This window comes from Taeniopygia guttata, chromosome 6 (assembly GCF_048771995.1).
Source record: "Taeniopygia guttata chromosome 6, bTaeGut7.mat, whole genome shotgun sequence".
NCBI lineage: Eukaryota > Metazoa > Chordata > Aves > Passeriformes > Estrildidae > Taeniopygia > Taeniopygia guttata.
In genome coordinates this window covers 25007067-25032451 of record NC_133031.1, presented here as the reverse complement: position 1 = coordinate 25032451, position 25385 = coordinate 25007067, and the positions used below count along the sequence as shown (strand labels likewise).

At 42.5% G+C, this 25385-nt stretch overlaps 1 protein-coding gene across 4 annotated transcripts in view; it reads right to left on the bottom strand.

Moving 5' to 3' along the window:
• NEURL1 (neuralized E3 ubiquitin protein ligase 1) overlaps positions 1-25385 on the bottom strand; it is a 144917-nt gene that overhangs the window by 6080 nt on the left and 113452 nt on the right. For all 4 annotated transcript variants that reach the window (XM_030276345.4, XM_072931224.1, XM_030276347.4 and 1 more), the window contains one exon: positions 10664-11344. In XM_030276345.4, coding sequence (XP_030132205.2) covers positions 10664-11344 — 681 coding nt within the window. The remainder of the gene's footprint in view (positions 1-10663; positions 11345-25385) is intronic.

The following is a 25385-nucleotide window of genomic DNA, read 5'->3' as shown; positions in this document are numbered from 1 at the left end:
ACACATTTCTCCCTTGGTGACAGAATAATCAACATAAGACATGTTACTCATGCTTTAATATATTGCTGGATGGTGTGCAGATATCATGACAAGGAGCATGGAATGAGATCATGAGCAGAGTGGAATGAGTGTGGCCAGCCTGGCTTAACTAAAACCAGATACATGTGCTCAAGGCCAAACATACTCATTGTGTGCACAGAGTTCCCACCAAGAGCCAGCTTTCAAACCATGACTTAAAAAAACTAAATAATTCTAAGTAAATCAACTTAAACATTCTTTCTAAAGCCCCAGATCAATTGTCTCTGCTGCTAACTTGTCTCATGTTTGATCTCAAACACACTAAAATAATCCTTAAATAGATTTGGAATCAATTCCATTTGCTGTTTTATCTTTACAAAGTACAATTATTAGCAAAGACCAATGCAGATTGATGCTTTGTCTGCACTTCTGTCATTGCTGTGGGAGAGGTGCAAATAAATTAACCTCTCAGTCCACCACCAAAGGAGAGTGTTATGTTTTCAGAAGAATGCTTTATCATGAAACGTACAGACAACATCATGCTAGGAAAGGCTGCTAGTGTGCTAAAGATTTGTAATTCAAAATAGTCTGGAAATAGGATCAGAAATAAATGGTATGGTGTTCAATGTGATCAAATGCAAAATGCAGCATTTAAGCAGAGATAATCAGCTACCTAAACACGGGACAGGGAAATAGTCCATTCAATTTGAAATACAGACATCCTACAGAAAAAGGCCTAGAAATTGCTGGAGGTCACCAAGATGATCATAAACCAAGAATACCATCCTGTTACAAAAAGGTTGAGACAATCCAGGGTCGTGTGAGGCTAATTAAAGAGGCTGGAGACACTATGGTATCTTTGTCCCTATAAATATTCAAAACTCAACTGGACAAAGTCTTGTGCTACCTTGGAAGTTAGCTCTGCTTTGAGCAGGAGGTTGGATTAGTCAATTCCATGGGGTCCCTTCTGACCTGAAGTATTGTATGATTCTATGATTTTTATATGGCAAAATTTTTCACAGCCTGATGAATCAAGTAAAGAAACAATCTGTTCTTCATGAATGTTCTGGGTAAGACAAGAAATCATGGCTTCAGACTCCTAAGGTGCCAAGGTTAGTCATTATGTAGATAGTGAAGCACTGTAAAGCAATCAGACTTCTCAGAGAGACCATGGCATCTCCATCATTGGAGCTCTTTCAGGACAGGAAGGTGAAGTAAGTAGTCTCTTAGGATCTCATGCAGCGTTTAAAATTTTAATGAGAGTAGCTATCTGAATCCATAATCACCCTTTTATAAAACGTCCTGTGACCAAAATACAGCAGCTGTGGCTGTCAGAGATGCTTTTGATTCTCTGTATCTATGGTGGTGAACAGGGTTATTTCCCAGAACACTGCAATCCACTCTCCAGGGTATCTCTTGAGGGTATCCCAACTTCCAAGCATCTCTCCTAATGGCAGCTGTCTGGGGAGAACTGTACTGCTGGAGGGCTTATAATGGTAAGAAGACCAGATACAGTCAATGCTTCCTAAAAACACAGTTTTCAATTAACTCTCCCCCTCAATTATTTTATCAAAATATTATTTCTACATACATTTCTTTAACAATAATGCAGAACCAGTTGTCTTCACTCCAGAATCATCCTTTTTCCCCCCCATTGAACTGACCCCACTTAAACTTTGTTTTTCCTGGCTTACAGGATGCAGTCAGCAAATGTCCACTACTATACAACTCAGGGTTCACGTAGTTTGATGATTTTCAACATTTTAATGGGCTTTCTTTATCCATAATCATCTTGACAAGTATTCCAGAAGCTTAACTAAACATTGTTCCTAAAGGACAAAGTACAGGAGCCTCCTTCCATAGTTTCTAGGGGAGAATAAAGTCTTACACAACATAGGAACTTGCCCATATGCTGAGTTTCATGTTGAACATATTGACAGCCCCTTCTCTTTTATAACATATTTGCTGCATGAATACGACAGCTAACAAGGATCAGGTAATTATCAATGGCAATCACAGATTTTCAGTGTTGTTCCATCTATCCACAGACGGATCCCCAGAGCTTCCAGCACACAGTGGAAAAGGTTAGTACAGCTGCTCAGATCTGGCTGCAGCACATTTAAGGGAACTCAAGAGATCTCTGCACTTCTCATACATTTCTATCTAGTGAGCACTGGGTACCTGGCAGTCATAGTCACTTAGATGCCTTTTAAAACTCAAACTGATTTCCTTTCATTAGGAAACAGATTGTTTAAGCATGTCAGCTAAAATTCTTACCCTATCTCAGAAACTGTTCAATACCCTTTCTCATATTTAACACCCTTAGTGTATCAGGGCCATTTATTTTGTTATGTAAACAGGATCCAGGTTCTTTCAAAAATCTGGCACAAATGTGGGTTCTGAGCTCATGTGAACATCTCTCTTAGGAGGTCTGTCCTGTAATGCATGAGCTGCTCCAGAGTGTGGGCTGTGACATTACTGGGACTGGATATTGGATACTGGAGCATCCATGTTCTCTTCAGATTTTCTTGCTTCCAGCCACGGCTGCAGGAGAGCTGTTCTGTCCCCCAGCCCCACTCAGGTCTTGCCCAACAGGGACTTTTGAATCCATTGTGCTAAAACAAAAGAACAAAGCACCTGTTGCTGACCGGTTATGTGGTAGTTAAAGATCAACGATAATGTTAGGGAAGGATGTGAGCATATCCATCATTTCTGAATGCTGTAAAGTACATGTATTTACACATCCATTTGTTGTGTTCCCACGGTGATGGGAACAATACTACCCTGGCCAGAAACCAGAGCTTCCTTCCCCTTGAGCTCAATGGTTTTTGGTCACCCATGCTTTCAGAACCAGCCTCTGTGCTGCAGCTCATCTCTGCTCTCAGGTACATCAGTACCTGGTGACCCACATCAGCTGGTGATCCATGGGCTGTTTTGCATTCAAGTATTTCCTGAAGGACTTAAAAACTGTTCTGAATAGAACAATAACACATTTTGTCCTTCACAGGCCCATGAAAACATAAGGGATTTTGCATTATGCTAAAGAAATGTCCGGAAATAGGTCAAAAAGCAGCCTGGCAGATTTTGCATGCAAAACCATAAGGTCTGTGTTTGCAGATGGGCGTCAGACAACCACTGTTTAAGGAAGTAAAAGTTAGATCCAAACCACATGGAGAACAACAGTTCAGACTTTCATGAGGAACAGAAAAGGAGTGTATTTTATGGCTTTACTGGAGCCTTGCTGTCTGCTGTGTCCAGAAGGGCAGCGGGGCACCAGCACATCCATTACCCTCCTGCAGTCACAGGCACACTCCAGCTAAGCAGGGGAAACATGAAAGCTCCAAATGCCACAGACATTTTTGATTCAGCAGCTCTCACAGCCCAAACCCAGCGTGCTCCCTGGAAGCAAAGAGCACACAGCAAACTTACAGGGTGTCTGTCTCATCCTGACAGGTGAAGTTCAGTGGTTACTCAAGCACTTACATCCTGCAAAATCCTGAAGGCATGGAAACCATGCAATGAACGTCTGGCTGAACTGAAGTGAAAGAGTCATACAGCTGGAGCTCCACCTCTCAACCTGAGAAATTCTAGAGCAACAAAGCACCCAGGCACATGCTTACAACAAGAAGAGGTGAAAAAAGAAGCCTGGATTAAGTAGCTGAAACCACAAAAAATGAGAATTGGTGCTTTCATCTTGTTTAAGAAAAACAAATCAAGGGTATTTGGGAGACCACAGCAAAGATAGTTCGGTGAGCAAAAGGAAAACTGCTGCCCAACCCAGCACCTCCAAGCCCTGTGCTTTTCCAGGTATAAATAGGATGGTAGATGCCTACAGGAAACAAATACTTTAACTTTTCTTGGCCAGCACTCTCTGGATTTCCATGGGCACTGCAGGATGCAAAGGGATCTGACAAAGAATCAAAGAAAGTTTAGTGTACTATGTGATTTCTCACAGTAGCCAGAATAATTAACTCACACCAGTGTTAGATCAAAGAATAGGTATATTTTTTCTGTCCTCACAGATAAGTTGCAAGGCAAAGAGGCTGGTATGGAATCCCATATCCTGTATATTTCCTGTAGGAAGGCAAAGGTGTTCTGAGATAAAGGAAATCTATACCTCACTTACTATGCAAATCTCACTGCAGCCAGTAATTGTTCCTTATACTAATTATGATAATAGTTCCTGCTCTTTTCAAGGACAATGTGCAGAGGACAAGACATTTGGGAGCCCTGTGGCTGTTGCTGGAGGAGGTGTGTTTGCTTTATCCAGCCTTTACCTGGATACCAGCTCACACCTCAGAGCACAGGCTGATGTTACTGACCACCTGTGGCAAGTGCAGGTTAATTATATGTCATGTGTGATGAGATCTTCAATGTGTGCTACAAAGGTGCCATGAGCAGGTATTAACACTGACACTGCTGGCATTGACCACGGGGAAGTCTAGCATTTGACTGTATCTGCCTCTCCAGTTTTCCAAAGCCCAAGTAATAACTTGTCCTCTCTCACACAGCAGCTTCTCTTTGTGCTAACTTTCCTTTGAAACAATGAATATAAAACAAAAGGTGAATGGAGAGCTCTGTGCAGTGTAGAATCAAGCCCAGCACTTAAAAGATGCTGTATTCTCTTTGCAGCTCTTTTCAACTTACCACCAGTAATCTGTACTTCACTCAGAATAAAAGCAAACCACACATGATAGGTGTATTTATGATGAGGCACCAATTAATACAAGTGGATTGCCTTCCAGGAGGCACAGAATATTAACTCTCCTCTTTCCCCAGTCTCTTAACACCATAAAATACCCTGTACCCTGCAGTGCATAGGAATTTCAGGCTGTTAAATGATACACACGGGCCTGTTAGATCCCGATCAGTTTAAATTAGGCCATTTTCCATACAAATCAAAACATGGAAGATAGAACTCTGGGGCATATCTAATTGAAAGTCTGTTAAAGGAAGAGATTCATTATGTGCATTTCTGTGCAACAATGTCTAGGCAGTTATCAGGCTTCTCTTATGCTGTGTTTAACTCAACATGTCATTGCAATGAACCAAGGTGGAGAAGGATCAAAATTCCATATGGATAATGTACTGACCCCCTCAGAGATCAGAGATGAGAGGGTGTGATTTTCCACTGCCAAGAACTATGACCCTTTCCTCAAGCAGGAAAGGCTTCTAAACTCAGAGCTGGAGAACCAAGATCCTGGATGCTTCTCAGTTGTGTGAGATACTTTTCTACAAACTCACCTACAGTCTGTGCTATGGGCTGAGTATGTAAAAACTGCACGTACCAAATGCCATTTAAATATTTTGTGTGCTCACTGCAGTAATTGCACACGCAAAGTAAGTCTCTAAGTGCACCCAGAGAGAAGAAGCTTTTTGGAAGGGACAGAATCTCTGCCACTGGATGCTGGAGTCCTGCGACAGTCAAGGATCAACCACAGGATAAAAATCTTATTTACACAGGAATGGACAAAAGACTGGAAAGATGAGGTAAAATGGGAACATCTCCCAAGAAGTCCTACAGATTTTTGGGAGGATCAGGCCAGATAAGTGCCACAGCAGAGACAAGAGAAAAGAGAGAAAGTCTCCCATGGGGCTACACTGGAGACAGCAGTTGCTGCAGGAACAGTATCAGCAAGATTAAGTGAGGTATTCTGGGACACAGAGAAAAAATACTGTTTAGAAGGGAGAGGGCAGTCTCCAATGGCCTGTGAATCATTAGTGGTCTCTGGTGAGCTGGTCATTCACCTTCGATAGAGCAAAAGTCAAGGAAAACCAGACAGGGCAGTGTGATGAACATCACAGAAGGAGACAAATTCCCTCTGGTAAACCATTGCTCCTGACACCTAAGCAAGACACTACTCTGTTCATCATGAAGTTTCAGGCCTTTCAGTCAGCCCCCAGAAAAAGGCTGTTTCAACAAGGACAGCACTACCAGGACTGCTAAGTTTGACCACCAATTAGAGTCAAAATGGGCACAGCTCTGAGTGAGCCTGCCTGTAACTGGGACTGCCTGCAGCTGGCACCAAGGCCACTTCAGATCAAATTTCACTGTTGATTTAAAGAGCCCTTTGCCAGCAAATTGTGTGCCACAGTACTCTGCTGAACTAATTTCCAATTTGGTTTGTTGCCCACTGGTGTTGTCAGAAATCCCGAGGAACTGAGGACACAGAGCTGTTTTTTCTGCAAGTCCCATGTCAGATCCTTCTTCCTCACCCCCTCAGTTTTGAGCACATTGTCCAATTTCAAGAAATGCTGAAAGAAGGATGAAAACCTCAGCAAAAATTAATATCTAAATATTCTTCAATGGGCAGCTAAGCAGGAGCCCCAGCTCATGTCCATGGTAAAGGAGGTGGGAAGGTATCCCACATACTGCATTTATCCACCATGGATGTGAATTCAGACTTACCCACACCAAATGGTGGCTCTTGGGTTGTTTTCTTCATGCCTAGGACTGGCTCTTGGCCAGCATTAGGAGACATCCAGAAAGCTGCTATAATGTGCAGCTGTTCTGGTGGGGCTGGAGTGATTGAAGTGCATGGAAAGAATGGACACAGATAAGTTGGCAACTTGGCTTCATTAGTGTGACTGTTGATGGAACATGTTGTTTCATTGCTCAAAAGAAAGCTTCAATATTATTGGAAAGGATAAAATCCACAAGGGAAACCAAAACCACAAAAAAAAAAAAAAAAAGAAAAAAAAGAAGAAAAAAAAGATTAAGGAAGTTGTTTTACTTGCTAGCGGTTCAACTCTGAGACAAAAGAAAATGAAATAATATCCCCAACCATTTGGATCCTCAAACATTACATATATAAACTTATTGCTGTGATAGCTTCTCCAGACATGAGTCATACATTTTGAAACCTTATGGGGTCAATCAATTTAACTTCATAAATGAATTACACCACCAAAACCTGACCAAAACCAGACCATTGTATCCAGACTGGCTCATTTCAAACTTTCAGAGCTGTCAATAAAACTGTGTGTGAGCTGAAATGCTTACCAGCAAAAGCTGAGAGCAGTAAATCAAATTTAATAGGTTGGTTTTGTTGACTATAAAGGAATGATATCTGAAAAATTAAAACCAAGCCTCAACTAATGAAATTCCTAAAGCATACACAAAGACTGTTTCATTTCTACATGCCTAATGATCTGGGTTTCTGTTTGGTTGTTTTTATGTGCATAATCCCCAGAATTACTAAATTAAGACCAGCACTTAACATATAAAATATTTAGAAGGGCTTCCCAGACAAAAAGGATCTATTGCCTCCCTCAATAGCTGGTTCCCATAGTTAATTACCCTCATTTATGTTTAATTTAAATTTGTGTCCATTTCCCAGCAGCTTGATATTTTTATGCTATTATCTGCTATGTGGTCAAGTTGCCTTTTAAACTTTTCTTTTAAACAAATTGACTTTTTTCTGCCTCCCCTACAGATGACTGTGGCCTCTCACTTCATTATACTTGGGCTTGGGTTTAATTTTTTTTACTTTTGCTGGGATGGCATGAAGAATGATAGTGTTTCCAACTTCATCTTTATTTTCGACTGTTTTATTTCTCTTACAGCAAATATATTGCCAGTATATGATGCCAGATTGATAAGAGGAAAACAGAAGTCAGAATTCTTTACTATCCAGCAAACCCCACACTGCCTCCTCTCCTACAGAGTCCTGCAAGATCACCAGCCTGGGTAAGGATGTTCTCTCCTGATATTTGGAAATAAATGTTGTATCTCCAGCACAGTGGAGTAACTTCAGTCAGCAAATGTCAGCTTCTATGGCAAAGTCACAAGCAAGCAGAGACCTAAGTTTGCTCCTGCTCTGCATCAGGACCAAATAAATAATGTTTAGGCATGAAATACAGTATCCAGTGATCAATACCTGGAGTAATTTTGTTCTCCAAGTGAAAAACAAACCTTCTCTAGGGGCAAGGGTGGCTGTCCATTCTCCAAACAAAACTGTAAAGCTGGAGAAGAAGCAAACCCAGCAACTTTAATTTCATTTTCTAGTCAGCTGTAGTACTGATGTTCCTTTAACACTGTATAATGTCACTTTGGTTAATCTCACAATGGTGTGCCCAGAAACAGAATGACATCTGCTATTTAGGATAGGTTTGGTACAATTATGCCTTTTGCAATAGTTGTGTCTCATTTCTTTCAAGGATATGTAACTTCACTTTTTCTATTTAAACTAGAAAAGGATGAGTATAAATGTCTTCTGCTGTGATATAAAGCTCAAATTATAAAAGACAGATCTCACAAAATTACTCTTATTTGCATTCTGAAGATGGAGCATGTCATTAGAAAGATGAACACTTTACATTCTTCTTACATTTTCTAATATTATAATGACATATATTATGGCAAGCACCATAATCTGTTCCACTGCAGTGCAAACAGTGCACATCACCTCCCTAATAAAACTGCAATAGTTAGAGATGGGAGTTCATTATTTTCTTTGCCTTCTGTCAGGACATTGCTGGTCCATGTAATTACTGCAGTTGCAGAGATTCACTTGTGACAGCATCAGTGCTTTTCTCTGGGCAGTGGCACTACACTGATGTACTGATACTGGGACTGCACTCCTCCCAGCATTGTCATACTGGAAATACAGGTATGAAAAGCTCTATTTGTATTTTAATACCTGTTAAAAACTACAGGCAAGCTCCTATTTCACAGCATTTAACTTGGAGATAGCAGCTTGCTGCCCAAGCTGATGTGGATAAAGTTGTACACTCAGCAGGGTCTTATCCTTTCCTTGAGAGAGGCGAGGTCAGTAAATCCAGCTCTTTGCACTTACATCTCACTAAGGAATAATAGCCCATTTTCAGGTTCTTTTGCAGTGACCGAGACCAGAAAAGCCTGTCATGGTCGCAAACACAAGAAGTGAGGGGTTTTCCAACTCTGCACGATTCATTTCATGCACACAAGTGTAGATTTTTCTAAAACATGTACTGGCATGTACTGGTTTGGGCTGAACTTGTGATCAAGCAGGAAGGATACTTGCAGGGCATGCACAGCAGGAGGTTTACACAGGAGGTCTGTGTTCATGTCCATGCTCTGTCAAATTCAGTACGAGGATGTGATTCTGTCCCTCTGGGGAGACACATCCTTGCTGCCCTGTTTCAGAGCTCATTGCAAACAGGCTGCTTGCTCTGTGCCACACTGCCAGAATTAGTGATCTCATATGAAAGGAAGCACCGGTTGATGATTTAGTTTTACCAGCAGCTCAATGACCTAAGTATGTTTTCCTTCTAACACACACAGGAGCATTTAATCTCCTGCTTTACTGGGCTCTGTTTGACTTCACCTACCATTATCACAATGGCATGCTGGTGGAGAGCAGAGCTAACCATGGATTATGTACAGTACCCACATCAAATGTAATCAGGCTGAATTAGCAGGGATTGAGTCTCGGGCTCCTGGAAATAAATTGCAGTATTACATTTGTCTTCTGTGAGCCTTTAACAGCCACAAAACACTCACAGCACAGGCCTGTGGTCAAGTTCAAACAAATGATACAAGGCATTTCATACTGTGATTAAGGTGAACTGGACCCTGCAGACAGATGTGTGTGTGTTCACAATTTCTTTAAAGACTGTAAATCCTAAAAAAAGGTGGTGTTGGTTGGCTTTTTGAGTTTGATGGAGAGGCAGGCTATTGAGGTTTTTTTTTTTTTCTGTTAGGTATGGGGAGGATTTGAAGCAAAATGGAATATAAGTATACTTAAAGTTATATAACAGTATAAAGAGAAAGGAGCATTTTTAAATCTTCTTCATTTAGAGGGGTATCAGGAATTACATCATGTTCTCAGAATCCATCTTTTACTGTCTGACACTGATGCCAGCACAACCATGATATGGTTCAAATTAATGTCCGAACACATCCATTACTTGGTCTAATATACACAACACAAAAAAAAGTAAATTTGATCCTGAGAAATGTTATTTCAAAGCTTTTCCCTCAAAACCTTTGAACATGACTTGCAGCATTTCAATGAAGTATGTCAGCTAAAAGATCTGAAAAAACAGCAAAAATACCAAGAAGCCAGCTCTTCAGAGGTCTATCAACCTGTATGAGCTACACTGCCTTAAAAAGGGCTGGAGAACAAGGAAACCTTTCTCCTGTTGAGATGGTCAGTGCCATGCTCAGTGAACCACTGGGCTTCCTCTCTGCTTGCTGGCTTGCCTCTCACATACTGGCCTGGGGAAAGCAAGAGCACCCCTCTTTTGGGAGTCCATCATCCCAGATATCTAACACACAGAAAAGGGCACCAGATCTCTTTTCTCCTGCTGGCTATGCCTTACATTAGCACAGCCCAAAGCCCATCTCCTCTGCCCTCTTTGCTTCTCCTAGGTCAGTGATGACTCGTCTGTACTTTAACGGAGGTCCCTGAGGCTTAATTCATTATCTGAACAGATCTTTGAGACCATCACGTGAAGGGTGTTACAGAAGTGCAAAGAGGTTAAGTCTTGTAAATCACACCCATATGTTATGTTTGTGCCTTTGCACATTTCTTTCTTCTTATACAACCAAAATTTGTACCTCATCCTAGAGCAAGGAGGGAGCCTTTCACTCCCTCTCCCATGATGTACCCCCCACTTGCTTTCTTGTGCACAAGGTCTGGAAAAAGGAGGTCGAACATACCCAGCAATCGAATTTGCATGATGGCACCGTGTAAAACGAAGAACATCCAGAGGGGCTGGGAACAGTCCGCGCAGACCTGCATGCCAACGCTGGCACCGTTGTGGCTCAAGTGCAGCTCACCATCAGAATTCACCATAAATCCCAGGATGTCTCCGCTCTGGAGGGCCACCACCACTCGGCAGATGGCCCAGAACTCCTTTCGGTCGACCAGGGATTCGGGGTTGTAGGGGAGGTCACTGGGGCGCAGGGTGCTGGGGTCGCAGGACGTCACCCCGTAGGAGAGCGTCCCTGTGCGCACGGCGTTGGACTTGTTGATTTTGACGAAAATGGTCTCGTTGATCCGAAGGGGTCTGCTGGTGAACACCAAAGTCCTCTCCTCCCGGGCGTGCTCCAGGCGGGCCACGGTCTGGTCATCGAGGATTTTGACGTGGGGTCCCCGGAGGTGGTGGAAGCGGAGGTCGCTCTCCAGCTGGGAGGGGAGGAGGTGGGAGTGCTGGGAGTTGAGGGAGTTCTGCGGGATGGGGCAGGTGGTGGCCGTCACGTGGAAGGTGTCCTCCTGCAGGTTGAGGTCACACAGGCTGACCGAGAGGCGCGTGTCCTCGGTGTCCCGCCGCAGCGAGGCCCGGCGGATGGCCGTGAAGGAGCGGGGCCGCAGGCAGTCGGGGGGGATGATTTCACTGTCTGGGGGGAGAAAGAACACAAAAAAGGGGTCACTTTGAGAGAAAATTATAATGTCCAGGAGCTTGAAAAAATATGGGTTTGCTCAATATGTTTAAAATGGAGAATCAGAGACCTGCAACCATTAATAAATTTTCCCCTTTGAAATATGGGAGCAGAGTATCATAAAATACATTTGCAATCAATTGCTGCTCTTGTACTTTCCCTACCAGCAACATTTCCAGCTTCTGAGCACGCAGACTCAAAATCAATGGCAAGAATTGCCCAAGGGAGGTTCTCCTTGGAGAGGAAAAGCAGAGGATAAGTATCTGAAATACATCCTCAACATACCAATCAATATCTATACAGGCTCTAAGATTTCAAGCCCTCTTTATTGTCTACAGTAATTCCCACAGACTTATGAAATAAATATCTAGCTACAATTTTTTTTATTTTAAAGAACTTGCTGTGTTCAGCTCTGTATTATTCATCACCATATGAATTTTAATTGATGTTTCTGTCTATAGCTAATCATTAGTGTCCTGGTTCTCACTGCAGAGTAGTACAGATAGAAATTTTATAGTGCAGAATTTGAGAATATGCCAGGGTTTAGAAATACAATACAATCATTTATAATTTCCAACCCAAATAATTAAAATTCAAATCCACAGATATATAACTAAGAAAGATGATGCTCAGACATTCAAATACACCAGTGAAAACAAAACTGAACCATATCTTCTATGTTAGTATTGCCTGCTGCTTCAAGAACTAATAAATTTATTTGATTATTTTTCCGAGGAACATACTCCTCTGTCTTTAATGCTGAGATTACTTATATTTAACAGAGCCTTAGTTGGGCTGTTGTCTTAGAAATTTTAAAGAACAATATACTGAGAAAAAGACCTTCATTACAAAATTAAAAAGAAAGCGGAGATAATGCAAAAATTTATTCTTATGTCCAACTTTCTCACCTCTGAGAAGCATGAGGAGACATTCACTTGTGTGAAAATTGAGCATGTGGGAAACTCCTGGGACGGTGTAAGAAGCTGTGACCCATTTGGACTGAAGTCTGTTGTGGCTTTGAGTCCAGGTCCAAATAGCAGGAGGTGACACCACCCACACAAGACAAAGCAACACACCAGACCCCAGCGTGGGACGTGCTGCAAACACAGAACAAGAGGGAAAGGCAAAGCTGTCCCTAAAGCACATGCTAGGCCCTTGCAGTGGACACGTCTTCCAGCCACATATCCTTGGGCTTTTCTTTATGACAACAAAGAGCAGGACAAGATTATCTAAGGATTTTCCCAGTGGGATGTACTCTCTCCCAGTACACCAGAGTAGTAGCTCTGTACTGGTATACCAAGGAATAATGCCAGCTACTGAGCAACCAACATCTCCTGCAATATCTGTGGTCTGACTAACAGCCTTTCCTGTCCTCCTCTTCTGGGAGTCCTGACAAGAGCACACCCACACAAGGTTTGGCTTCAGTAGAACTCTTTGCTTTGCTTAAACTGGATTATTCCAGGCTCCTCTTTAAATAAACTGCTATTACAAGGGAAGCAGAGTCCTAAAATAAAAATGGGCTTTGTTTCTCATATTTGATTTTCTGCATACTGATATTTCAGCCTCTCAGAAGTTAATTGAAGAAAAGGCAGAATAAATAAAATCAGAAATTACCCCAAGTAATCTAGAAGTGGGTCGCATTAATGCTTTGAAATATATGGGCTAACATTTGCATTCCAAGTGCTCCTGCTGGATAGCACTGGACTTATTTTATCCTTTTTTAGCCGGAAACCTACATAGGAGAACAAATTAATACTGGCAGCTGATGACAATCCTTTTGTGTAGGTGAATAGATAGAGACCTTTCTGAATAGGAACAGAAGGTCCTCTCTATTTTATTCCCTGTAACTATGCATGTGCAGCCTGGCTGACAACTGTGATGTGTGGGTAGCTTGCAGCCAGGGTTTGGAAACAGCTTGTTTTCCACCAGGATGCTTGCATTTCCCTTTGGCTGCTGGACAGAATATCTTTTTCCATCTGAAAAGAGGTTAAGAGAGTTGGAGTTCTGCAGACAAGACACATGCCAGTGACAGCAAACCAGGGTTACATATCCAACTGTTTTATTTAAATCCCTCAGTAGCTCAGATGCATGGCCACCTAAGGAATAAGCCGTCTCTAGCATATAGAAGTGATTGTGACACTTAGTTCATTAATGTTTGCAAATAACCATGGAAGAAAGAAAGAATTGCAGTTTACTGGCTTCTGAAGTATGACTGTGAAAATTTTAAGATGAGTCTCTTAAGAAATGCTGGCCTGCATCGCAAAATATCCAGCCAAAGGAAAAAAAATCCCATTGAATATAAATCAAAACAAAAGTGGATTCATCTTTTGGGGTAGTAGGTAGGTTGGAAGAAATGTGGAATGCCATTTACCCACAATAACTGATGATGGCCAAGAGCTGTGAAAGAACAAATCTGGTGAAATGTGGAACAAATGAGGTGACTTTGACCACTTTCTTTCAGAAGAAGATGCCCAGGAATTAGTTGTTTTCTTCCTTTAAAGCTTCAGTTTTCACTTTTTAAACACAGACCAAACTAGTCACGCTGAATACAGATTAAGCTCTTCATGCTGGAGTGGCCCATAACACAGCCTTGGCCTGCAGAACATTTACAAGTGATTTTTAATGCCTACAAAGGAGACTCCTTTGTTCAAGAGCATTTATATTTACAGAGGCAAATCTGGGGGACACATCCAAAAGATTGAATGACTTCATGGGACAAGACTATAAGACACAAAATGAGTCCAACAGCCCATTACAAAGGACCACCTGGCTTCATCCCGAAGAATTTAGAAATCATTCATTTCTTCATTAAACATCCAAGGTTATAAAAGTCCTTCTATAAGACGGTTGGCAGTGTTACTTTGGGAAAAGTCAATTGATGAGACATCTCCTTGGGTGAGAATAGATGGGCTTGTGAAGACCACAGCTGTCCCCAAGCCACCAGAGCAAGCACTAGCACCACCAGCAAGCTGGCCTTGAGCATGGCAGCTCAGTGCAGCTGGCTGCCCAGGCAGCTTTCCAGAGAGGTTTTGCTGAGCTCTGCAGCAGTGCAGTTACGATGTTATTGCTGGATTTTGAGACGTAAAGTTTCTGGTAGCAGTACAGACAAAGCCAAAGTGGAAATCCTTTCCACTAAATACGAGATTTTCTGCTCCTCAGTTGGAGAATCTGAGACACTGAATTTAAAGGATGTCTATCTTTACAAATGCCTTTGTATTTTTTTCTAGCTTTGTTTAAGAAAAAGGTAAGGAGGAGTAATTAATTTATCTAAGTAGAAATGAAGGGCACTTGAGCAGTTCAGCTGCCTTCTGTTTTCTTCTCCTCTTTAGTGGGTTTCATCTGCAAAATTTCGATTCTCAGCAGGTGATTCCATACAAAGAAAAATAATTTCAAGTATCTTCCTCATATGAGAGGTTTCAAAGCTTTCCATTTTCCTGCTCAGAGGGCATGGAAGAACTTCCCACTTTGTGCAAGCTCAATGCAACTGCAGCAACACTCTAAACAGATTTTACAAGGGGCTGATGAGCAGACAGATGCAGCTGAAATCACTCCACTCAGATCAAAAGTATTTCACTACCACCTTTCTTTTAAACTACTGCCAAATGTTGTCTTCTCAAAATAATTTATTTCCTTAAACATGTGTTAATATGTAGAATACATACATTATCTCTATAATATATAGAGATCACATACACACAAATTGAATACACCAGCATGTACAGATCATCTCAGCCCCACACATGTCCAAAGGGAATGTGTTGCTGTCAGACTGTCAAATCATCATTTCCCTCCTTTTTTTCTTTTGCAGTACTGTCTGTTACTGCCCAAAGGCATGACTTTCCAAGGTCATGAGCAGCCAGTCTTCCTACACCTGTAAAGGATCTAAGACAGCAGAGCAAACTCAGCTGGATGCACACACAGGCTGGAAACTCAGTCCGTGTTTAACTGCAGCTCAAGGGACACGGACCTCCTCTTGATCAGTTTCCTGAGACTCATGCAATCCTGAGACCTCCATGAATTGTAATTCTTCAGAGTATGATGTCTGCAACCAGTCTCCAGAATGAGCTATGGAACACCTAGTGTAAATAAACCAACTTTGAGAGTTACTACTACAAAAAAAAAAAACTTATAATTTGGGAAATCAGACCATTCTGTGAGAACCTAAAGAACAAATCCTATTTCTAATGACCCTCCCTCCCTCCCAGGAAAGAGAAATGCTGAGAAGTCAAGGAAGTGCCTAGTGATTCCTTGCATCTGGAGAATATTTCTGATCTCAGCTACTAAGCCAAGAGTAAAAAACTGGCAAGGCCAGAATTTTGCTGGTATAATGCCTCCCTTTCCATGTGAAAACGCAAGGTTTTCCTTCCTTCTGTTCTTTGCTTTAGTTTTCACAAGTGCAATTTTCTTTTCTTAATCCTTCACTTCACTGGGCAACTGGTGCTCATGGTCTAAATTCCATGACCAAGGAACCTCAGGGGTTCTAAGCTACAAAAGATACATCGACGTCAGAGGCCACTGCAAGAATATTCTGGGTAAACCTGCACCTGCGAAAGGATGTATACTGAATTATTCCCACCGCCCTCGAGTGGCTGCATTCCCACTCAGGAGGGCAGATGAAGGCTCTTTTCCCCCCCATCAGCTCTACCTGCCACAAGGAGTTGCCCAGGGAGGACAGCTGCCCTTCCAACACCTGTAACCTTGCAGTACCTCCTCTGTGGTCTGCAGCAGAATTATGCACCAAACAGTCCATTTGACAGTATTTTGACGTTGCAGAGAGAGGTGTTTGAAATATGAGGCGGAGGTACCATCCTGTAAAATAGCATCACACTCAAGGGCAACTGGGGAAAGCAACCAGTCGTAAGACAAGAAATAAACCTATGCTTCTGGGAGCCTTCTGTCGCTCCCAGGCTCGTACTGCCCATCGTGGCAGTGCATTATTAATCTCAGCTCAGCTGCCTTGTGCTGTGCTGTGGCAGTCACTGCTCCCTCGCTGGCTTAGTCCTGGCAGGCTGATGTGCACTGCTAGGGGGCTGCCACACTACACTGCAGAAGTGGCCAGAACAATTTCTGTATGTTGTTTATAGCTCAACTTATTATATACTTTAAGGTGACTGAGGGTTGAAAATATGGTAAAATGGAAGCAACTTATATTCTCATTTATCCCTCCTAAAGTAAGGATGGAGATCACTGCAACTGGTGGCAAGGAGTAATAACTGTTCTCAAACTCCTTTAGCTGCCAGCTTGCCTGATGTGTGTATGGCATCCAGCCCACAGCATCACCTCCAGTGGAAAGAAGAAAAGCATTTGTGACTGGGTCTGGGAAAAGAAGGATCATTCTGTAACCCTGAGTTCAAAATCTACCCAAATTAATGGGTGACTGGAAGCAGATCTTCATGCAGCCTGCTGTACTCATGGTGTAAAGACATCCTCATCACCTTGGGATGCTTTGCTCTAGGCTCCCTCAGTCTATCCCATGTGCATCCTAACTGCTTTGTTGTAGCAGGAGGAGCTATGCAAACAGGAGAGTAAAAATCATCCTTACTTAAAATAAACACAGGAAAAAAACTGAGAAGTGAAGAATGCTGAGGCCCTGCTCACAGTCATTAAGAGGCAAAGCTCCACTCAGAGAGCATGTCTAAAGTGCTTTTCCCTGCTGGCCATGTGAGAGGAGATACTTATAAAACTATTTGTTTTTCTGCAAACTCTTACTCTCCCTGTGAGGTCTGGAGAAAAGACTGGGATGTGCCACACTCAGCATAATGCTGCAGAGACCCACGCTCCTGGATGGGTCTTTCTGCTCTGATGCTGCACACAGGTTCTCCCCTTACTGCCTGCACTGTTAAATGGTGAATTTATATAACCCCAGACCACTCCATTGTGTTTATTTCTCATAAACCATCAGGCGCCAGAATGCAGCTTCTCGGACCATACAATAAAACCACTTTCAGAGCATTACTGCAGCATGTGGGAGGCAAATGTTTAAAATCCCTCAAAGGAATGATTCAGACTAAAAACCTCTTTTGCCATATACTTAGGAATTCACTTCTACAAAGTACATTTCTCTTTATGAACAACTGAGAAATCAAACTGCCTGAGTTATTGCCTTTGATCAACCATACCTTATTGAAAACACCCACATCAAATCAAGAACAGAAAATCTACTTACACTATATCTTACTATGTGGATTTCACTGCTTCATTGACAGTATAAATATCCCATTTCAAACGAAGGTGCTCCCATTTGTTCTCACTGTTCTGGCTGCTCTCTTTGCAAACTACAGCCACCAGACAATACCACTTGTACCAGCTACTTATGGAAGATGCCAGGCTGCTCTTTAAGAGACAGTAAAACCTCCTCTAGGGCAAACTGCATCTGAGATCACAGCCCAGCAGCCAGGCTCTGCAGCAGGAGACACTCCTCACCATGTAAACAGAAAGGATATAGAAGAGGTGAGTGCAAGGCAGGAAGAATTAATGTTCTTACTTTATAGACTGGAAACTGTGGGATGGATTGAGCACACCAAAGGGATAGATGGCTCCTTTGACAGAACTCTTAAGTGAAGCCTCTTAAGGTTTTGCTCAGTGTGCAACAAAACCACTCCATTTTCTATGGTACACCTTCTCATTTCCTAATACTTCATCAGTGCAATATTCTTGCATTATTCTCTATCTGCTGCTCCTCTGTTTCAGTGTGCAGGTTGCTCTTCTCATCTCAAAAGTCAACCTACTTGGGATTCCTCATCCACTACAGATCCCAGTGGCCAGCATGGAAACCACTCTTCCAGAATTTCTCCTTTCCCAACACACCAATTTGGTGTCACTGCACAGTCAGTGGAGAGCAAACACACATTTCATGTGCATCAACGTGGTAAAAGCAGGAGTTAATTGCTACATGTAAATATTGGCTTCCTGCTCACTGCAACCTGGAAGGCAAATTACCTGGTATTTCATATCAGCCATTTTCATTGCAGGAGTGGCAGGTATTTAAATCACCTGAGTCTATTTGCATACCTGTGACCAACACAGACCTGATCAACTTTTTGACAAGATACTCAAATGGTTTTTCCAATATTGATGGAAGCATTTGAGAGAATTTCTACAATAACCAAGGGGTAGAAGTCAAAGCTCAAGCCAAGGGTTACAAAGAGTCCAAAGCCAAAGTTCATTTGTGGGAGAAATAATTCATATTTACACTAAAAATTGTCACCAGATTTTAAAGCTGCTTTACAAAAGAAAGCAGATCATTCATCCTGTGGGACCAATTGCAAAGCTACAAACATCTGCCACTTTACCAGAAATGAGTGAAGATCAACACGGCTTACGTTCATCTCCCTGGACTCATCTTTGCTTTGTGTTTGCATTTACTCGGAAAAAATCAGTATTTCTTTACAGGCATTTTGGGAGATACTAAGCACTAAAAGTATTTATTTTGCATGACTCAGTTTTGGAGACGTGATAAAACATGGGATGGAAGAGAATAAACCTAGTCTTTAGTTGTTACCAACAGCTACATGTTTGATAAATTCATTGTGCAGATCTGGTGGCTCCTGTGGCCATTTAGTACCAAATCCTTCTTTGAGGTAATGGTGCTTTTATACCATCAGGCAGCTGGTGTCCTGCCAAATGAATCTCAGGAAAATTCTTGGGATCTGTTCAGAGTACTTCTCTAAGAACACAAATATGACCTTGGTTTGCTGTGACTATCACAGACTTCTTGTCATGGGTTGTCAATGTTGTACCAATAGTACAGACAAAATATCATAGCAAAACAAAGCAGATAAAAACAAACAAATTATTTGGATTTGAAAAGGATGTGAGCTCATGTGCTGCCAGTTTCCAAGCTGAAATATTCAGAAAGGGAAAATAAAAATCCCTGAGCTTTAGAGAATTGTGGCTGTTTTTAAGCCAGAGTGAGCAACTGCAGTTCCCAGGCCAGCTTAGTAATTGTACTGATCATCTGCATATTCTTCAATAAAATCTAAGGAATGAAAGCATACAGTCTTATACATAGACTGATAAATTGTAGTTTTGTGGCATTTATTATCTAAGAAAGTGCTCTGAACCACTCTGGTTTATACCAAATATTCATACAATTCTGCCTAACATCTGTAAGCATGTCAAATTGATTTGCACATATGAAACAGCACAAAGAGCATAACTAGCCTCACCAAACTGAAATAAATTACTGTTCTCCTTAGAAAATATGAATGTTCTGAAAGAGTCTAACAGTAGGTTATGGTGAACAAACTTCCATTGGTGTCTTACAGTTATGCATTTGTTTTCTTTTCCACAAATGCTGATATTCAGAGAGAGTCTGCAGGGTATTGGCAACATCTGTGTTACAAACAACACATCTGAGTTTCATTCAGGCTATTCATTAGGGGTAAATTCATCCTCCCCAGCCAGCAGTTTTGAAGACTGACAAACATCCTTCAGGTTGAAGATGTGCCTATCCACAGCCACAGCCACCTCTGGATATTGGCTCCTCCTGGCCTGATTCCCTTTATTGTGTTCATGGGTTTTCTAACTCCCCTGAAAGTCAGAGAAATATGGTTTGAACAGAAACCACACGCCCTGGGTTTTGTAGACACAGCCTAAATCCTCTTATTCACCCCTTAATCCATCCCTGATTCACATGTGAAGTCTCTAAACTTCACTCCCACCCCAATCAATGGTTTTCACCTCCATGCCCCAGGCTTCCTAGACTCCATGAACAATTGTTATTATCCCTCTTGGAAACCACAGCGAAACAATCATCATTTTTAGGACCAAACCTATATTATTTTAATCTCAGTCCTGCCTCTCTCTGTAGGGTGACCCACATTTCCCTTCCACTTCCTTTAACTATGTCTATAGATGGAAAGCCTTTTTCACTTGTTTTAATTACCTGTAATAGACTTAATTTTCCCAGGAGACTGTCAATTGTCACTTTATCTTGTATTTCCTGATCTTTAACATGTAAATTTCTCTGTAGAAAAGCTCTGGGCTTTTATTTTTAACCCTCTTTATGGGAAATTAGGGCAATAATTGCAAGTTCTTATTGTCTAATAACTTTATAGAGCTGTTTTCTCATAGCTCTGGCTCTGTTGCTCTCCTATCATCCTTTTTACCCTCCTGTCCTAGCAATTCCGACCCTCTTATTTCACTTATTCAGGTAAGAACACAAGTGCACCGAGTGTTAATCCCAAAACTTTACCTCAATGTGCTCTGCCACAGATTGCTATGGGCCCTCCCACAGGCCTATTTCAAACCTTATGTTACTGTGCAAACGTTGCCATAGCATCTCAGTGCTCACAGCCAATTTCCAAGCTGCATCAGACACATTCCCTCACCCCCTGAATCACCTGACAGCAATTTTCTTCAAAAAAAAGCACTTTATGCCTCCTTCCCATCTATCATCCTCCCTTCCTGCATCTACCCTTTTTCATTCACTTGCATTTACCCCTGTGCCTTCAGGCAGCCATGGAGATGATGGCTCCTTCTGCGGCTTCTCCCCGCATTTCCCAGTGTCAGGCTCCTGCCATCGCTGATGGCTTTGCAAACAGCTGCTGAGGAAGAACTCAACCCTGCAACAACCACCTCCCACCTGCCACGGTCTCTCCAAGGGCCAGCATTTTACCCAGCACCATGGTTTATTGAATGGTATTATATATATATATAATGCCACTGGGGGAAAACGCAATTCCTTAGGATCCCCAGGAGCCTGGGCTTGCTGGAGTCCTGTTTCATTCAGAAAAGCACTGCTAAATGATAAACTGCCTGGACATCACAAGGATTTTGCTTCTAACTCACCTACCAGGTCTAAAAGCCCATTTCCTACTAAAGATGCAGCCTGTGAAATGCAGTAATAATACATAATATTTCATAGCCTGCCTGAAGAAAAAACAAAATTAATTGTGAAGATACAGTATTTCAGGTCAACTTAAAGCAGAGTGTTCAGTTTATCTTACTTCCTTTTATAAAATCAAATGAATGTTGGATCAAGAGCTTCTCCAGTTGGTTTCTGAGGCTTGTTTGGAAATCACTGTTGCCAGTGATTTTTTAAGATTAAAATGTTATTTCAAGACTCAACATTGAAATATAGAATTTTGAAAATAGCGAAAGAAAACAGCTAGAGTTTGCCAAAAGTATTTCAATTTTTCAACCATGACTAACTAAGTTTACAGATATCTCTCCTCCTCCAAGCCGGTTCCTCATCTAAAGATCCAACAAACATTTATCTTCTGAAAGAATGCACATAATGCTATTTGTCCAGAATATTTTATTTGTTTAAATACATTTTAATATCTCTTTCTTGGAGAATTTCCACCCATAATTCAACATGAAGGAGCTCTCAAAAAATTTCTGACTCACTTTCCACATGTACAAAATGACATTTTTGCAATGTACAGCCATTACACACCATGCACCCCACTCCTGTTCCAGAGCTGGTGGAGCCTGTACTCTCACAGCTGTGCATGGAAGCAGTAAATCCAGGCCTTGTCTGATGAGCCTGTTTTAAAATAGCACAATTGCTGCTGTCTGCACCAAATCAGAAAAGTTTTGTATGTGTTTAGGCATGTTCCAAGTCACAACAGCACTGCAACATACACTTCCTCCAAACAAGTATTTATATCCCACTGAAGGCAACAGAATGTGCACATCAGCATATCAGCAGTCCCAAACCAGGAGCACAGGGTAAAGTTTAAAAAACACATTCCACAGAACAAAAAAAATTCATTGCTAAACTATACTTTCCATCTGTCCCCTTGCGTTGTGCCAGTGGGGAGAACAGCAAAGGAGATCTCCTGAAACTAAGCCTAGATCCCCCACTCTAGCTGTCCCTGCTGGACAAAATTGTGGGGGAACCAGGGAAAGAGTCCATGCTCACTTCCACCATGGTACACAACTGGAAAGGTAATCTCTTGTACAAATTCTCCATATATTTTGTCATGACAAATGTCCATTGGGCTTGAAATTTCTTTAAAAGTTTCCTGATCTAAAAGAACTAAAGAGCTTAATCTTGATACCAGAGCTTCAGCCAATTCCTTAACAAGTAAAAGACAAATTTCACTCTCACCTAGCCCAGAGAAAAGTTTCATTGCCTATTAGTAAAGACAATTTGAATGCACAGATCATAGGATCCACTTCATCCACAGATCATTCATCCACTTGTCCAGCTTCAATCTGTTAACCAATCTGGTAACCAATGTAGGGATGGTTACTCAAACTCAAGAATTTCTCACTCCATTAGTAGACTCATTTCTCTTCAGCTTCTGCCTCCTTCAGCATTAACATTTAAAGCAATATTTGGTGAGAATGCTATTGTGAACCTTTCTACACCTGCTCTGAAGTGTTGTAGGGAACTATCAAACCCTTGCTACATAATAATAAAAATTGCAGTATGATGTGCTGGCATCAACTGAAATGTTATCACCAACACCAGTTATGCCTTGCACAAAGAAACCTAGGATTGATCCCAGGTCCCTCTAGAACCTGGATATCAGAGCAAAAAGACTTCTTCCCACTGTGCTCAGTACAGTCCCACTGTTGCAGCACTGTAACAACTAGGACTTTATAAATGTCTTTGTTTCCAAGCACAAATGTAGTCCAGTGATCAGAACAAGAGCCTGGATAATTCACATCAAAACCCATTCCCACCCACCATATTATGATCCTGGGAAGGCACATAGCTAAACCTGTAAAAGCATTTCTGAAGGCAGAAAAAGCAGAGGATGTGGTTAAATTGTCCTGCTATCTAAAACAGAGAAGAAAGGGTTATTATTTGCTGTATTTCTGTTCTGCAACTTTTTTTCATACCAAAGTATGCAAAAGGAAAAAAAAAAATTTGGGGGGGGGAAGAAGAAATCCCTACAAGGCACAGTGATGATTTATGCTCAGGAAGAAGTCAGTGGCCACATGCAGAAAGAGCCTCAGGAAGCTGTGCACACTCTGCACCAGCCCAGGAGAAGCCATGTCCCCTTTGCTCTGTGCCCACAGAAAACACAGAGCACCCAGACAGTGGTTGCCATAGCCACCCCTTTATGTTCCAGAATCAAGTTTCCCACTGCACAGAAAGATTATTTATAAGGTGGCTTAGGTGTGCCTTGCGCCTGACAGTTAAAAATGGGAAGTCACATCCCAGGGGAGTTTATGGCCCTTATTAGACATAACACAGTGAGAGGGTACAATAAACACAGGGAAGAGGGTCAGGGCGAGATGCTGAGATGCTGCCTCTATGCCCTCTCAGCTCTTTATTCTTCCTATTAAGCACTGAGAGGGTTCTGCATCCCTGCTCATTTTTGCAAATGTCCTGCTGGTCTGTTACAGTGCAGCTGCTCAGCCCTGGTTAGGATGGGTTCCACAGCTTCTCCAGGCCAAGCTGAGCCCTCCACCTTGGAGCTAGCAGCCCTTCTGAAGAGCTGTGAAGTCCATGAAATCCCTCCTGGCTGCATATCCATCTCTCCACCAGGCCACCGTGCTGAACATGCAGGTCCAACAAGGAAAATGGGCTGCTCTTGGCAGTCCAACCATATCCAATGGGGTCTCACATCTAGGGGAAAATGGGGACAGCATTTAGTCCCTAAACTGGCATGGAGAAATCAAGGAGCTCATCAGGACTGCTGGAGTAGGTAGAGACACTTGAGTTACAGAGACTCCAAGTCCCCACACCCAACACACCACACACTGTTGGTAGCAGTGAGACAGAGTGACAGCACTGAGAACAGAAATCCTGTCTGTCTGCTGCCTTGCTGACAGCCAGCACCGTGCATCTGGGATGCTGAATCCTGCTGGGGAGAGGTGAGGGTCACCCTGTGCTGCAGGCTCTGCCCTCCAGCTCTGCCACATCAGCTCCGTCTCACAGCTGGAAAAGCTGCCACAGCAGAAAAACTGCCCTGTCTGCACAGAAGTGAACAGGGACTGCCACCATGGCCCAAATCTGCAGGAATAGTGATAAATGACAACTTTGCTACTCACTGCATTTCAGTGATTTGTCCTGCCAGAAGCATTTCACTCAGGTCTGTCAAAGCTGCTGCAGTTGCCTGTGGTCTCACAGGCTCAGGCAATGCCAATTCTTTCTTGAGTGAGTTTTGAAGTACTTTGAAAATTCATATTTGTGAACAACATGAAGCAAACATAATTTAGTAAGGAAACAAATAACAGGATAGATGCTGGGTTCACTATTACATCTACAACAAACAAAACATCTATGGGATTGCCAGAATTTTTAACCATAGGAGAAACTGCTCACACAGTGGTTTTGCTGGGGCACAGACAGCTGCAGCACCTATGGGTGCAATTCAGAGGGACAGGGTGGCTCACATGCCTGCCTCACCATGCCCACTGCTATATTAACCCTGCCAGGAGCTCCCTAAAAGCTGTGATTAGAAGACATCACCCTTCATCTCTGCCCCCAGGAGGAGAGCAACCCCTACAGTTATGTAAGGATATCAACAGTTGCCCATGCCCCAGAGCCCAGTTTTGGGAGATGAGTCTCAGCTCTGACTGTCAGGGTGGTCCTTTCCAGAGGCACCAGTGCTGTGTCAGGGTTCATGGTCCATTTGAAATGAGCCATCCCAAAGTAACCTCCAGAGTCTACTTTCTCCACCTCTCAGCCCTCTGGGAAACCCTCTTCTCCCCAGAAATTTGACATTTCTTAATCTTGGTTTATTTTCCAGGTCAACAGCCTTGATCCCCAGCACTCCCAGCCATTCAGCAAAGGCGTGTCAGATGCTCTCACTGTCTCTGTGCCTGTTTGCCATCCTGCTCAGCATGGCTGCTCCATGGGCAGCTGAGGCAGAGCTCGGGAGACACACACACGCTCAGGGTACGCTCTGCCACTGTGGTACCTGCCAAAACACCTCAAAGGCATGACCAGCACACACACTGCTGGTCCCAGAAACTGGCAGGAGGGGAATGATTCAAGGAACAAGGAAACCAGGCATGGCCAGGATTAGCCACTGAGCCCTGCAGGCTCCATCCATTTACCTCCCTGGCCATCCCAGTGCCATGTCCATGG